The sequence below is a fragment of the Rana temporaria genome, chromosome 2, assembly GCF_905171775.1.
Source record: "Rana temporaria chromosome 2, aRanTem1.1, whole genome shotgun sequence".
NCBI lineage: Eukaryota > Metazoa > Chordata > Amphibia > Anura > Ranidae > Rana > Rana temporaria.
The window spans coordinates 259,167,990-259,183,017 of NC_053490.1; the positions used below are offsets into that span (position 1 = coordinate 259,167,990).

Sequence of the window (15,028 nt, forward strand, 5' to 3'; positions counted from 1 at the left end):
ATACTTTTTTTTTTTTTTAAATTGCCATGTACCCTCGTGCTCGCACACAAAAGCGAACACATACGTGGGTTGCGCCCACATATGTAAATGGCGTTCACACCACACATGTGAGGTATTGCCCCGAACGTTAGAGCGACAGCAAGAATTCTAGCACAAGACCTCCTCTGTAACTCTAAACTGGTAACCTATAAACTGTTTTAAAGTGTAGCTTATGGAGATTATTAAGTATCAACGTTTGGCGCTATTCCTCAGGTGTGCGAAGTTCTAAAGCGTTACAAGTTAGGTATCTATTTCCTCGGCGTAACATCATCTTTCACATTATACAAAACAAAATAGATTTACACATTGTGTTTTTTTTTTTCTTAATTCATTAAAGTGTTTTTCTTCCCAAAAAATTGTGTTTGAAAAATTGCTGCGCAAATACCATGTGGCATAACAAATTGCAACGATCTCCAACTTATTCTCTAGGGCCTCTACTAAAATATATATATATATATATATATATATATATATATATATATATATATATATATATATATATATATATATATATATATATATATATATATATATAGATCTATATATAATGTTTGGGAGTTTGAGTAATTTTCTAGCAATAAAATTATGATTTTTACATGTAGGAGAGGAATGCCGGTATGTAAGTGGTTCATTAAAATAGCAGGAATCGAATGTGGGTTGATTCTAGAACAGCATCACTCAGCAAGTGTACAGTTCTCCCGCCAGGCTCCAGAGGGCGCACCACAGGAGTGTTACATTGTAGGAAAGAGCGGGGTGAACGCTTCCGCCGGGGGAGTTTAGGTTGTTGCACCTGACAGTCCAGCGCACAATAGCTTCCCCCCAAGAAACACCGCGGGTATTGAGGGTGGGGATGAAGATGACGGCGGGTGGCCCGTCCTTGTTGCGGGAGTTGCTGAGTTCTGAGCCGGCCTGGAAGGAGGACGAGGTGTGTGTGGTCGGAGTGTTTGGGAAGACGGCGCTGTTGCAGGGCGGCTGGGATAAGAGCTGCCTTGTGAACTCTCTGTGTGACCGCCATGTCTTCCCCCTCTTCCACCGGCCGCCAGAACGGGCCCGGGAGCGCAGCTTGTTCCAGACCTACTACGAGCAGGAGTCCCGGGTGCTATACGTACTGCTGACTGGCATCAATGACACGGCGCAGCTGGCCCGGGCATGTGAGGAGCTGGCCCGGGGGGTGCCCCATGCGGAGGCTCATGAGTTCTGGAAGGATGAGGAGAAACTGTACTGCATGCACGTTCTCTACCTGTTCTGTGTGTGTCACCTCCTGCTCCTGGTACACCCCACCTGCTGCTTTGACATTGCCTACGAGAAGCTCTTCCGCGCCCTAGACAGCGTCCGCCAGAAGCTGCTGCCCTCCCTCAAGCCGGCCCTCAAGGAGTGCCCGGTGGGTCTAGAGTGGAAACTGAACGCCCGGCCCTGCCCTCCCCGGCTGCTCTTTGTTTTCCAGTTGAACGGAGCCCTACGAGGAGTGGAGCCTAGTGGCCGCGGAGGGGGCCAACTGGCCGCTGACAGCAAGCCTAAGAAGCACTCGCCCAAGAGGAGGCTTCAGCACGCCCTTGAGGACCAGATCTACCGCATCTTCCGGAAGAGCCGCGTCCTCACCAACCAAAGCATCAATTGCCTGTTCACTGTACCGGCCAACCAGGCCTTTGTTTACATTGTGACTGACCAGGACGATGATCCCATTGGGATGTTACTAGAGGGTCTGAGGCATCACTGCACCATCAAGGACACAGACTCTTCTGGCCTTGCACAGCCGATCTCGGGGCCCCGGCGCTTCCAGATGATGAGGTACAGCCGGCAGCAGCTTTCCTTTACAGCAGAGAGCAGCTCGGGGGTGTCTGGGCAGCTGGTGGACTGCACACTCAGGGAGTTCCTTTTCCAGCATGTAGAGCTAGTGCTCACCAAGAAGGGATTTGATGACAGTGTGGGCAGGAATCCACAGCCCTCGCACTTTGAGCTACCTACCTATCACAAATGGGCTGGTGTGGCCCTAAAACTGTACGAAGTCATCATAGAGAACAAAGATGATGATCCTCCCGCGTTCCCAGGCGGCTATCCTCCAAAATTATTGGCCAACATGAAAGTGCTAGAGGGATATTTGGATGCTGACACAAAGTTTTCAGAAAACAGGTGCCAAAAGGCTCTGCCTTTAGCCCACAGCGCTTACCAGTCCAATCTTCCACATAATTATACTACCACGGTCCATAAGAATCAGCTGGCACAGGCATTGCGCGTATATAGCCAGCATGCCCGGGGACCAGCTTTTCAGAAGTATGCTATACACCTAAATGAAGATTGTTATAAATTCTGGAGCAGTGGCCATCAGCTTTGTGAAGAGAGGAGTTTAACAGATCAACACTGTGTCCACAAATTTCACTTGCTGCCAAAACCAGGTAAATGCATCTAGGTCATGCATATTTAAAGTTAACCACTTGAGTTCCGAAAGGTTTTACCCCCTTCGTGACCGGGGCATTTTTTGCTAATTAACACTGTGCTAACTTAACGCAGTCATACAACACTGTACCCAAACAAACTTTCTATCATTTGTTTTTGCACAAATTGCTTTCTTTTGGTGGTATTTGATCATCACTGGGTTTTGTTTTTTTATTCTAAAACGACAAAAGATTAAAAAAAGTTTGAAAAAAAAAATGTGAAAATAAGTGCAATACAGCACTGCGTTGCTTTAACTGACAATTGCACGGTACTGCAACGTTGTACCAGGGCATATATTTGTGTTACTAAAGCACCTGCCCACAACCTCCCTGATTCCACCATTGTGACAGCAGGCGGGGAATCCTCTCTACTCGCTTGCTGTCACAGTTTAACCACTTAGTGCCGGCTGCCGCCGACCCTTTAAAGGGTTTGCTATGGTGGGGCTTATGGCCATCTGACCGCTGTGATTGTCAGTCACATGAAAGGAAAAGTCCCAATCGCAAACATCGATCGTGAACTTTCCTTGACCTGCCTGCCACTGTGTCGGGAGCGTGCAAAGCACAGGCTCTCGGCACACCACTGTTGGCGCTATTGTATGGAAATATGTGGCCGCTCGGTGCCCAGAGGCCTCATATTTGCATATGCTCGACGTCAACTGGTTAAAAAGAATTTGCTGTGCAGGGCTCCACCCACAAAGCTGTGTTATTCATTCAGAGTTCTGTGAATGAATGAACTACAAGTACCATCTGGCACCAGCAGGCTGTTTGTAGTTTTCAATGAACTTCGAGGGTGCTGGGCATGCTAGTAGTTCATTGGGTCTTTTTGGACTCCAGTAACTTTCTGCTCGTACCAGTGGTACAGGCGGACAGTTGTGCTGAGTCTGCAGGAGCCTGACATTGCACCTGCTATCTACTTGTGGGTGCAATGCTCTGCAGATTCCTAAAATAATAAAAGATGCACATTTTTTTTTTCCCTGCAAATTAATGTGCTATTATTATTATTATTATTATTATACATATATAATAATAATAATAATAATAATAATATTTTTTTTAAGTGAACCCTATCCTTTAAGCCTACTCCCTATCATTTTGATGTCAAATTCTAGAACCTTCTTGCAGTAGAGGGTGTACTGTTGGATAGTTGAATAACGTTATGGTGTTTAGTACTAGGCGGGTATGTTCTTGGGCAGAAGTTGGGCCCCTATGTACAATCTTAATCTAGCATATAGGAGGTTGGCCTTTTATGCACTTTGCTTGGATGGAGGAATGTGTTTTTTTCTTCTCTTGTTCAGCCCACTGACTGAATGTAAAATAACAAATTATCTCTGGCCAGCTTTAGCAGAGATCTTTGTCAGTCACTTCTTCACTGGCCTCTGTTGTTTGATCTTTATGTAATGTTGTTTGCTGAGATTTGAATGTATACACGGTGTGTCAGGGACAGTGTAATTAGGCTTCATGCATAGTTTTTTTCTTTTTCTTTTTTTTTTTTTATACCAACTGTTTATATATGATTATATTTTTAGGAGAGAAAATTGAACCCGATAGAAATCCTCCTATACTGTATCACAATAGTCGTGCAAGGTCAACTGGAAATTGTAACTGTGGAAGAAAACAGGCACCTCGTGAGGACCCATTCGACATAAAGAGTGCCAATTATGATTTCTATCAGGTACTGTGCATGATCTAATGGTTTAAAGTGACACTAAAGGTTCTGTGTGTTTGTTTGTTGGCTCCTCCTCGCATTAGGTAACCCCCTCTGGGAAGGGGGTTACCTTGCGGGCGCACTCCTGTGTCATACATTTGGCGTCCTATAAACGATTCTGTGTACATGTAGGCCCCTTTCACACTGGGGCAGTGGGGGCGTCGGCGGTAAAGCATCGCTATTTATAGCGGCGCTTTACAGTTTCTTTTGCGGTACTATTCGGCCGCTAGCGGCCAAGAAAGGGTTGAAACCACTGATGCAGCTGCGCTTTGCCAGTGGTTCTGCGGCGCTGCTCATTGATTTCAATGGGCAGGGGTGCTTTAGAAGCGGTGTAATTTTACATTTGTGGCAGTAATAGGTGGTGACAGGTACTCTTTATGGAGGACCCCAAATCCCTCCTTTTGCACTTCAGAGTATTCAGATTGCCAAAAATGGCAATTCTGAACACTGTATTTTTTTTCCCCTAAAACTGCGCCATTTGCAGCCGAGTAAACTGTAAATGACGTCACTTCCACATTAACACTCAGGAGACTGGATCAAAGCCATTTCCAGCTTCCTTCCAGTCTTACTCTAGCCAGTGGAAGTACCGGATCGCGGATCGTGTCTCACAGTGGGGCGGGAGGCCCGGGAAGAGCGGCGGTGGAAGAGGGGGACATCCTCTCTCTCGCTCCTCCGGGATAACAGCTGAGCGGCTTTAAGTCACATTGGGTGTTATCCCTGAAGAGCTGACGCCCACTCTAAAGAATGGTAGAGGTATGATTCCTGCAGCTGCAGGCATCATGCCTAGTATAACTTGTGAAATCCGAAGCCGCATATGTGCGTACGCTTGGCGGGAAGGAGTTAAGTTACAGGGATAGCCAATGGCTCTGTGACACCTGAAGTTTTGAAGACGGTATTAATGACTGGCCCCATTACATTTTAAATCTGATATCCAGGTTTCCCTGTAAATTTTAAATAGTTTGTTTGGACCAAGCAAACTAGTTCCGTCGCTAAATGTTGCATTGGCGCTAAGTGCAGTACGAACTGTATGTAGCTGGGTTCAGGCTGTGAGACAAACTTATCTCGCACCCAGAACAATGCAGAGTTAGTTTGAGCGACACTCAGAGGCAGCTGTTTATTCTGTGAATGAATACAAGGCTTCCTCTTGGCCGAATCGGAGATCGTGATGTCATCAGCCCACCTCTCTGACTCAGCCAATCACATGAAGCTTTGTATTCACTCACAGAATACAAAGCTACCCCTGAATGGCTGAGAGCTGGTGAGTCTAACTCGGTTTTGTTCCAGGTGTGAGACGTCAAGTCTGTCTCAGAGCCAGAGCCCAGCGCTGAAGCTACATACAGTTCGTACAGAACTAAGAGCTAATGCAGCACTTGGTGAAGGAAATTGTTTGTTTGGACCAGCTTGGACTAAATTAACTCTTTTTAAAGTGACAGGAAACCCAGAGATCAGCTTTAAAGAAGAACCATTTGTACTGTAAAATATTAATTATCATACCACACCTTTTTTTACATTTATTGTGCTGTCTTTATGCTGTGATTTAGTTCACATTCACAAAAAACATTCATTATTCTTTTTTAGATGCTAGAAGAGAAGTGTTGTGGAAAGCTGGACCATATTAACTTCCCAATATTCCAACCAAGCACCCCTGACCCTGCACCAGCGGTGAATGAAACCACTTTAACTTCTCAAGAGGGTGAAGTAGAAACAGAGAAGCTAAAGGACAAAGAACCTCAAACACAAGGTGAAAGTACTAGCTTAAGTCTGGCCCTTAGTCTGGGTCAGTCAACTGATAGTTTGGGAACATATCCTGCTGAACCTCAAGCGGGGGGAGATAATGGAGATGCTCCAGGACAGGGTTCAGAAGACAAAGGGGAAAAGAAGCCAAGTTTAGTGGACCGTCAAGCATCCACTGTGGAATATCTCCCTGGTATGATGCACTCAAACTGTCTGAAAGGTCTTCTTCCTAAATTTTCCAGCTGGTCACTTTTAAAGCTTGGTTCTGCAAAATCCTACAATTTCCACACTGGATTAGATCAACTTGGTTTCATTCCTGGGACAAATTATCTGATGCCTTGGGACATTGTAATCCGAACAAGACCTGAAGATGAAGGTGATCTAGACACAAATTCATGGCCAGCTCCGAATAAATCTGTCCCTGGAAAACGAAGCGGAGTGACAATGGGAAGAGGCCGTAGAAGAGATGATATTGCAAGAGCATTTGTGGGTTTTGAATATGAAGACTCAAGAGGCCGCAGATTTATGTGCTCAGGCCCTGATAAAATAATGAAAGTATTAGGCAATGGGCCTAAAGAATCAGCAGTTAAAGCTCTTAACAGTGACATGCCTTTGTATATGCTATCACCGTCACAAGGGCGAGGACTCAAACCTCATTATGCACAGCTCATGAGACTGTTTGTTGTGGTTCCTGATGCACCTTTACAAGTTATATTGATGCCTCAGGTAATGTATATTGTACTTGGCATTTTTGTTCTAACTGCTGTTATGATCTATTCTTTCATAAGACTTAGGCCCCATACACACGATAGAATCCATCCGCTGAAAAATCCCAGCGAATGGGTTTCAGCGGATAGATCCTATGGTGTGTACACTCCAGCGGATCTGTTTCCGCGGATATTTATCCCCTGGGATGGATTTCCAGCAGATAAATATTTGACATGCTATCAAATCTATCCGCTGGAATCCATCCCAACGGATGGATCCGCTGGTCTGTATAGACTCACCGGATCCATCCGTCCGAAGGGATCCCCCGCATGCGTCGTAATGATTCGACGCATGCGTGGAATTCCTTATATGACAGCGTCGCGCACGTCGCCGCGTCATAATCGCGGCGACGGCGCGACACGTCTTCGCCAGAGGATTTTGGCGCGGATTTCAATGCGATGGTGAGTACACTCCATCGCATGGAAATCCGCACAAATCCTCGAGAGGATTTATCCGCGGAAATGGTCCGCTGGACCGTATTCGCGGATAAATCCTCTCGTGTGTATGGGGCCTAAGAGATGTGACCTGAATATTATGTAAAAATCATAAATAATTTTATTTCTAATATATTGTTTGGGTATCATAAGTGGTGTATTCAGGTAATTCTATTTTGAGAGGTACAGTTTAGCTAAAGTAAAGTACCATAAATTAATTTCAAATAATGGGGTGCATTGTTAAAATGTGTGTGTGCGCACAGGCTTTTGATTGCTTCAAAACCGTGTATTCTCTCCATAATATAATGCTAAAGAAGGTTGATGCAGTTTGCAAGAAGGTCGTATACAGTGGTTAGTGAACTTTAAATGATTGCAGCAGTGTCTCAAAACTGATCTGTATGATCTGATCTGCCCCCCCCCCCCCCCCACCAGGTGGTATCGACATACGTCATATTCAGTAAAGGAAGTGACGCTCCGTGTTGCCGGTGTCCTGCCTGACCATATTGTGACAGACGCTGCCGCACGCTCTGCAAGTGGGCGGGTGCATTACTATTATATCGTCTAAGAGGCCGAGTTTTCTATTGATGTGCAGAGCTGATTGAGTGAGTGAAAAACATATAGAGCGCAACACATGCGAACTGAATTGCCTCTGGGCGCTGTTTCCATTCCTTCTGTAAGGAAACCCTTTACCTCAGAAGAGATGAGTTTTAATCCTTCTCCTGAAGGCCAAGTGGTCCGACTCCAGTCGGATGGTGGTTGGTAGTGCATTCCACAGTCGAGGTCCTTGGACAGCAAATCTCCGATCTCCTTTGGATTTGTATCTTGCCTTGGGTATTTCCAGTAGGTTTTGATTTGTTGATCGCAGAAAAGGTTATACATTTTTATTTTTTCGCATAGATATTGGGGAGCGTTTCCTTGAATACACTTGTGTGTTAGGCAAAGTGCCTTAACCACTTGACACCCGCACGCCGTCATATGACGTCCAAAACGGGGACCTGTTATCCTGGGTGGACGTCATATGACGTCATGGGCTTTGCAGGGGGGATATCTCAATGATGCCTGCACCCGGAGGCATCATTGAGATATCATTTTTTAGCGGCGGCGATCCTGCGCACCGTAAGAACGATCATAGCGGCGGTTCCGCCGCTAGATCGTTCTTACAGGCGGCGGGAGGGGACATCCCCCCCCTCCCGCCGCCATCCGGTGCTTCTCCGGGCTCTCCCGTCCCACCGGGGGCCCGGAGAGATGATCGCCGTCCGCCGGATGTTTGCCATAGAGAAGACTGGTGACCATCTGGTCACCAGTCATCTCTATGACCGTCGGAGGCCCGGGCGCGATGTGATGACGTCACGCCCGGGTCCCCGTAAGTAAACAAACCGCAATTGCGGCTAGTTTGAATGAGATCTGTGAATTTTTTTTCACGATCTCATTCTTTCCAGCCTGCAGGAGAGATGTGGGGTCTTATTGACCCCGCATCTCTCCTTAAAGAGGACCTGTCACACACATTCCTATTACAAGGGATGTTTACATTCCTTGTAATAGGAATAAAAGCGATTGAAAAAAAAAAAAATGTAAAAAAAAGTGTAAAAAATAAAGAAATAAGTAAAATAAAAAAGAAAAAATAATAATAAAAAAATTAAAATGCCCCTGTCCCCGGTAGCTCGCCCTCAGAAGCGTACGCACACGTAAGTCCCGCCCACGTATGTAAACGTCGTTCAAACCACACATGTGAGGTGTCGCCGCGTGCGTTAGAGCGTGTGCAACAATTCTAGCACTAGACCTCCTCTGTAACTCTAAACTGGCAACCTGTAAAAAAATGTAAGTGTCGCCTATGGAGATTTTTAAGTAACGAAGTTTGGCGCCATTCCATGAGTGTACGCAATTTTAAAGCGTGACATGTTGGGTATCTAGTTACTCGGCGTAACATCATCTTTCATATTTTACCAAAAAATTGGGCTAACGTTACTGTTTTGTTGTTTTTTTTATTTATGAAACCATTTTTTTTACAAAAAAAAGCCGTTTGAAAAATTATTGCGCAAATACGGTGCAAGATAAAAAGTTGCAATGACCGCCATTTTATTCCCTAGGGTGTCTGCTAAAAAAACATATATAATGTTTGGGGGTTCTGAGTAATTTTCTAGCAAAATAATGAGGATTTGTACATGTAGGAAAGAAGTGCCAGAATAGGCCCGGGAAGGAGGTGGGTTTTAAAGCCCGGTATTGAAGTGGTTAAAAGTGATTCTGTCTTTCACTGATAACTTGGTCTTGGTAATATACTACAAATCCGCACTGATACTGTGATAAATTCAATGCGTTACTTAGTTAAATAGGTCGTGCAAACCTGCCCATCAACATTGCAAATCCGTCCCCTCATTTGTTTAAACATGCCCCGCAAAGATGTGTAGTATATTGCTAATGCCACCCCCAAGTTATCAGCTCTGCCCATCAATTGAAAACTCTGCCTCTTCTGTAGCTATCCGCCCCTTAGACGATATTACAGTAATGCACCCGCCCCCTTGCAGAGTAGCACAAGCATCGGGAGTGCGCGGAGACGTCTGTCACAATAAGGTTGTCATTGCGCAGGCACCGTGTTCAGCTGACTCTGAGCTATTTATCTTTGGCTATTTCCGTCGGCCCCGTTGTCGTTCGTACTGCGCCAGTGCGTGCCACCTATCGGTGTAGGTAATGTCTTGAGTTAGAGTTCTTCATTATTATAAAGAAGATATCATTAGTCTGTATTGTGGTTTGAAAACTGTCACATGACATTAAAAAAAAAAGTATTGGTACTTGTACTCGGTCTTAAAGTGGTATAGGGACAACCCTAGTTTAAAACCAGCCCAGTCATGCGGGGGCTCCGTTTACATGGCCATGTCATGTCATTCATTCACTGTTTCCTGTGAATAAATGCCTACAAGTACCATCAGCCATTGCAGCTGATGGTGTATAGTTCTCAATGAACTACAAGGGTGCTGGTGAGCGCTCTCATTGTGCATTGATTTTCTTGCTCTCGAGTGACTACCTGCCCATATGAGGTACAAGTAGACCTCTATCCTGGGAGTCTCCAGGAGCCTTAGATTGCACCCATGATCTGCTGATCGCAGGTGAAATGCTCTACATACTATTTTTTGTATGGTGAACTTATTATCCTTTGATTTGCTAGAAATAGGCAGAATTTTTTTAATTCTTCTATCTGCTTGGCCAGGGCTTCTGTTTTGACACTCATGCAAAGTATGAATAATGCTTGATGGACCAGGCTGCTGAAATATCAAACGCAACAATGTTTTTATTGGGCCTCATTACAGCTTTGTAAGCTTGGCAATGATAATTATAGTTAACTACCACTGTTTCTACCTTTTTAACGTATTGTATTCTTGATGTAAGGTAAACCTACATTTACTGATGTATTTTTATATTTCTAGGTGCAGTCTGGATCACCTCCCTGTCCTATTTTATTTCCTGAAAAGCAGGAAATCACATTGCCATCTGACGGATTATGGGTTTTGCGATTCCCTTACTCCTATGTAACTGAACGAGGACCTTGTTACCCTCCAAAAGAGAACCAGCAGCTGGTCAGTTACAAAGTTATGAGAGGAATATTAAAGGCTGTCACCATGTAACACATTCATGGAATATCTGAAATCGGATTTATTTGATTATACATGGACAGAATGTTGCACTTTTTTGTTGCTCTGCACTTGATGAACCTCCCTAAATTATACCTTCTGTATTTTATGTCTGTGATTAAACAATCACTTGGAACTTTTGTTGTTGTAGTTCTCATATATCCCTGAGGGCAAGTTAAAGCGGAGTTCCGGCCACAATTTCACTTTTTAAATATAAATACCCCTGTAATACACAAGCTTAATGTATTCTAGTAAAGTTAGTCTGTAAACTAAGGTCCGTTTTGTTGGGTTGTTACAGCATTTAGACACTTTATAAAATAGAAATTGACTGGGGCCATCTTAAGTGTGGGCATCATGAAGCCAGACTGTATGACTTCCTGGATTTCAGCCGTGCAGATCTCGCACATGCTCAGTGCTGCACAAGCAGTGTAATATGTTTCAGATCAGGTTTCAGCACCTGTACTGTCCAAGTCACATGATTCTTCGAGACTGGGGAGTGTACAGACTCCTGGAAAGTTACACCCACTACATTCCCAGGAGTCTGTGCGGTGTAGGTTAGGAAGCTTAAGCACCTAGGTGCAGGAAGAGGAAAGATTAACTATTCTGCCTAGCAACAACACTTTGAAGGCATCTAAAAAAAAAAAAAAAACATTTTTTAAAGGACTAATGACATTTCTTTAAAACTACTGATGTAATGTTATATTTATGGGTGGAACTCCACTTTAAAGTGGTTAACGCACTGTGCTAACAGTCTTATCCCCTATGTGTATCATAATAACATTTGTCCATGTGTCTGTGTAATGTAAAAAAAACTGCAGATTTGTACCTGTATAAGCTGCACTTGGCTGACATGCTTAGAGCTGAAGTGGGTGCGGCGGAGCCGTCCTGCTAACGTCGGCTGAGAGGGAGAGAGATCAGCAGAGTGGCTGGAGCCGTTTATACAGATCTTTTTACATTGCACAGGTACAGATGTTCTTATGCTACTAAGAAGAGAAGATTTATTATCAGATATGAGAGGAGCAGGGGGGGGGGCAGGTACCGCTACAAGCAGGGAGGGGGGAGGAAGACAGAGGACACAGACACATGGAGAGCTGCAGACAGAGCTACAGCTGACGGAATCGACCACGATGTCAGAGGCTCAGCAGCCATGATTATTGTGGTCTGTTTGCAGGGGGGAGGGTATAGCCAGGCAGGATCAGCCAGGTTTTTAGGGGTATACAAGGGGCCAAATGACACAGCACAAGCAATGTGCTATATAACATGCTTTAAAGGAACAGGATGAGTTTTTGGTTAACGAACGCTTTAATGCTTTGCAACTGTAACCAATTATCTATCCGCAAATGTAAAATTTTAATATTGGCCATTACTTTTTTGTGCAGTGCTTTTTAAAATACAGTTACTGAATTGGGGTAGGGAAATGGGTGCAAATTAGTGTACTGCCTTTTGGATAATTGCTCGTTTTGCACAGCCTGTTTAATGCAAGATGATGTAATAAAAACAAAGATCACTGTAAATTTCCTTATTTGAGATCAACAAATCTCATATTATATTGGTAAATGTTGCATACTGTAGGTTGCAACTAGAGATGAGCCGAACACCCCATGGTTCGGTTCCCAGCAGAAAGTACGAACAGGCAAAAGATTTGTTCGAACACTGTTAGTCTATGGGACACAAACATGAAAAATCAAATGTGCTAATTTTAAAGGTTAATATGCAAGTTATTGTCATAAAAAGTGTTTGGGGGCCTGTTTTTTCAGGGGCAGCGATTTTAATAATGCTTAAAGTGAATCAATAAAAGTGAAATATTTCTTTACATTTTGTACCTGGGGGGTGTCTATAGCATGCCTGTAAAGTAGTGCATGTTTCCCATGTTAATAACTGTCCCTGCACAAAATTAAATTTGTAAAGGAAAAAAAGTAATTTAAAACTACTCGCGGCTATAATCCAATTTTTCTTAAAAAAAATTACATAGGGGTCCCCCTCAAAATCCATACCAGACCCTTTAGGGCTGGTATGGATTTTAAGGGGAACCCCGCGCCAAGATAAAATCGGCGTGGGGTTCCCCCCAAAAATCCATTCCAGACCTTAATTGGAGCACACAACCTGGCAGGCCGCAGGAAAAGAGAGGGGGCGAAGAAGCGGCTGCCCCCCCTCCTGAACCGTACTGGGCCACATGCCCTCAACATAGGGAGGATGTCCCCATGTTGATGGAGACAAGGGCCTCATCCCCACAGCCCGGTGGTTGTGGGGGTCTGTGGGCAGGGGGCTTATCGGAATCTGGAAGCCCCCTTTTACAAAGGGGACCCCCAGATCCCGGCCCCCCCAATGTGAATTGGTAACTGGGTACATTGTACCCCTACCATTTCACAAAAAAAAAGTGTCAAAAATGTTAACCACAGTAGACAGCTTGGGACAAGTCCTTTATTAAAAAGGGGGAAAAAAGAGAGAGAAATTAAATTTAATTTTTTTTAATTTTGGCGCGGGGTTCCCCTTAAAATCCAGACTTAAAGGTAAACCATGCATTTTAAATGCATTTTTTGCTGTGAAAATGACAATGGTCCCAAAAATGTGTCAAAATTGTCCAAAGTGTCCGCCATAATGTCGCAGTCACAAAAAAAATCGCTGATCGCAGCCATTGGTAGTAAAAAAAAAAAAAAAAAAAATTCTAAAAATGCAATAAAACAATCCCCTATTTTGTAAACGCTATAAATTTTGCGCAAACCAATCGATAAACGCTCATTGCGATTTTTTTTTTTTGTTTTACCAAAAATAGGTAGAATACGTATCGGCCTGAACTGAGGGAAAAAATTGTTTTTTTATATATTTTTAGGGGATGTTTATTATAGCAACAAGTAAAAAATGATTTTTTTTCAAAATTGTCGCTCTATTTTTGTTTATAGCGCAAAAAATAAAAACCGCAGAGGTGATCAAATACCACTAAAAAAAAGCTCTATTTGTGGGGAAAAAAGGACGCCAATTTTGTTTGGGAGCCACGTCGCACAGCCGCGCAATTGTCAGTTAAAGCGACGCAGTCCCGAATCGCAAAAAGGGGCCTGGTCCTTTGGCTGCATTTTGGTCCGGGTCTTAAGTGGTTAACCTTTTAAAATTGACATTTTTTATTTCTCCCATAGACTTTTAAAGGGTGTTCCGCGGCTTTCGAATTTTCCGCGAACACCCCGAATTGTTCGCTATTCGACCCAAACATAAAGCTCATCCCTAATTCTAACTATGTGGGGGCTGGGCTACCAGTGACATCACTGCTCCCAATGAGGGGGAGCAGTAGATCAGTGTCCTGTCACAACGCAGAACCGGGAAATGCCTTGTTTACACAGGCATCTCCCTGTTCTGCAGCTCTGTGACATGATCGCGGGACACCGGCTGACATTGAGCTTGCGGCGCGCTAACACTAACGCAGCAGGAAATGCAACATGCAATACTAGTCAAGAACTCGGTTAAAAAGTCAAAAAAAAAAAAAAAAAGTTAAAGTGCACTTATTAGATATCTAAAATTATTCACCCATAAATTCATTAAAAAGAAGAAAACCTAAAATATTCTTGTGCATATTGTGACATTGGGGAATTGTTAGCTCAGTGGTAGTGCTTCCCATCGAGTACAGTCCACTCCAGAAGTTTTCTTTTAAGGGCTTGCCATACAACTTGTATTAACCACTTCAATACAGGGCATTTTCACCCCCTTCCTGCCCAGGCCAATTTTTAGTTTTCAGTGCTGTCGTACTTTGACAATTGAGTGGTCATGCAACACTGTACCCAAATAATATTTTTTTTTTTCTCCCATCAAATAGAGCTTTCTTTTGGTCGTATTTGATCACCTCTGTGGTTCTTATTTTTTGCGCTATATACAAAAGAAGAGTGACAAGTTTGAAAAAAAACACTTTTTTGCTAAAATATATATATATATATATATATATATATATATATATATATATATATATATATATATATATATATATATATATATTATAAATTTTTTAAATATGCATATTTATTTTTTTCCCTTAGTTTAGGCCGATATGTATTCTTCTACATATTTTTGGTAAGCGTATATTGGTTTGCGCAAAAGTTATAGCGTCTACAAAATAGGGGATAGACTTATGGCATTTTATTTATTTTTTAATAGTAATGGCGGCAATCTGCGATTATACTTTTTTTTTTTTATATAAATGTGACTGACATTGCGGCAGACATATCGGACACTTGACACAATTTTGGGACCATTCACATTTATACAGCGATCAGTGCTATAAAATTGCACTGATTACTGTGTAAATGTCAT

General features: G+C 43.3%; 1 protein-coding gene across 1 annotated transcript; it reads left to right on the forward strand.

Moving 5' to 3' along the window:
- Nucleotides 1–764: 764 nt before the first annotated feature.
- Nucleotides 765–10,875, forward strand: SMG8 (SMG8 nonsense mediated mRNA decay factor). Its single transcript, XM_040336835.1, has 4 exons — nucleotides 765–2,432; nucleotides 3,998–4,143; nucleotides 5,755–6,636; nucleotides 10,532–10,875. The coding sequence occupies exons 1-4, from the start codon at nucleotides 890–892 to the stop codon at nucleotides 10,727–10,729; spliced, it is 2,769 nt and encodes a 922-aa protein (XP_040192769.1). The 5' UTR covers nucleotides 765–889; the 3' UTR covers nucleotides 10,730–10,875.
- Nucleotides 10,876–15,028: the final 4,153 nt, after the last annotated feature.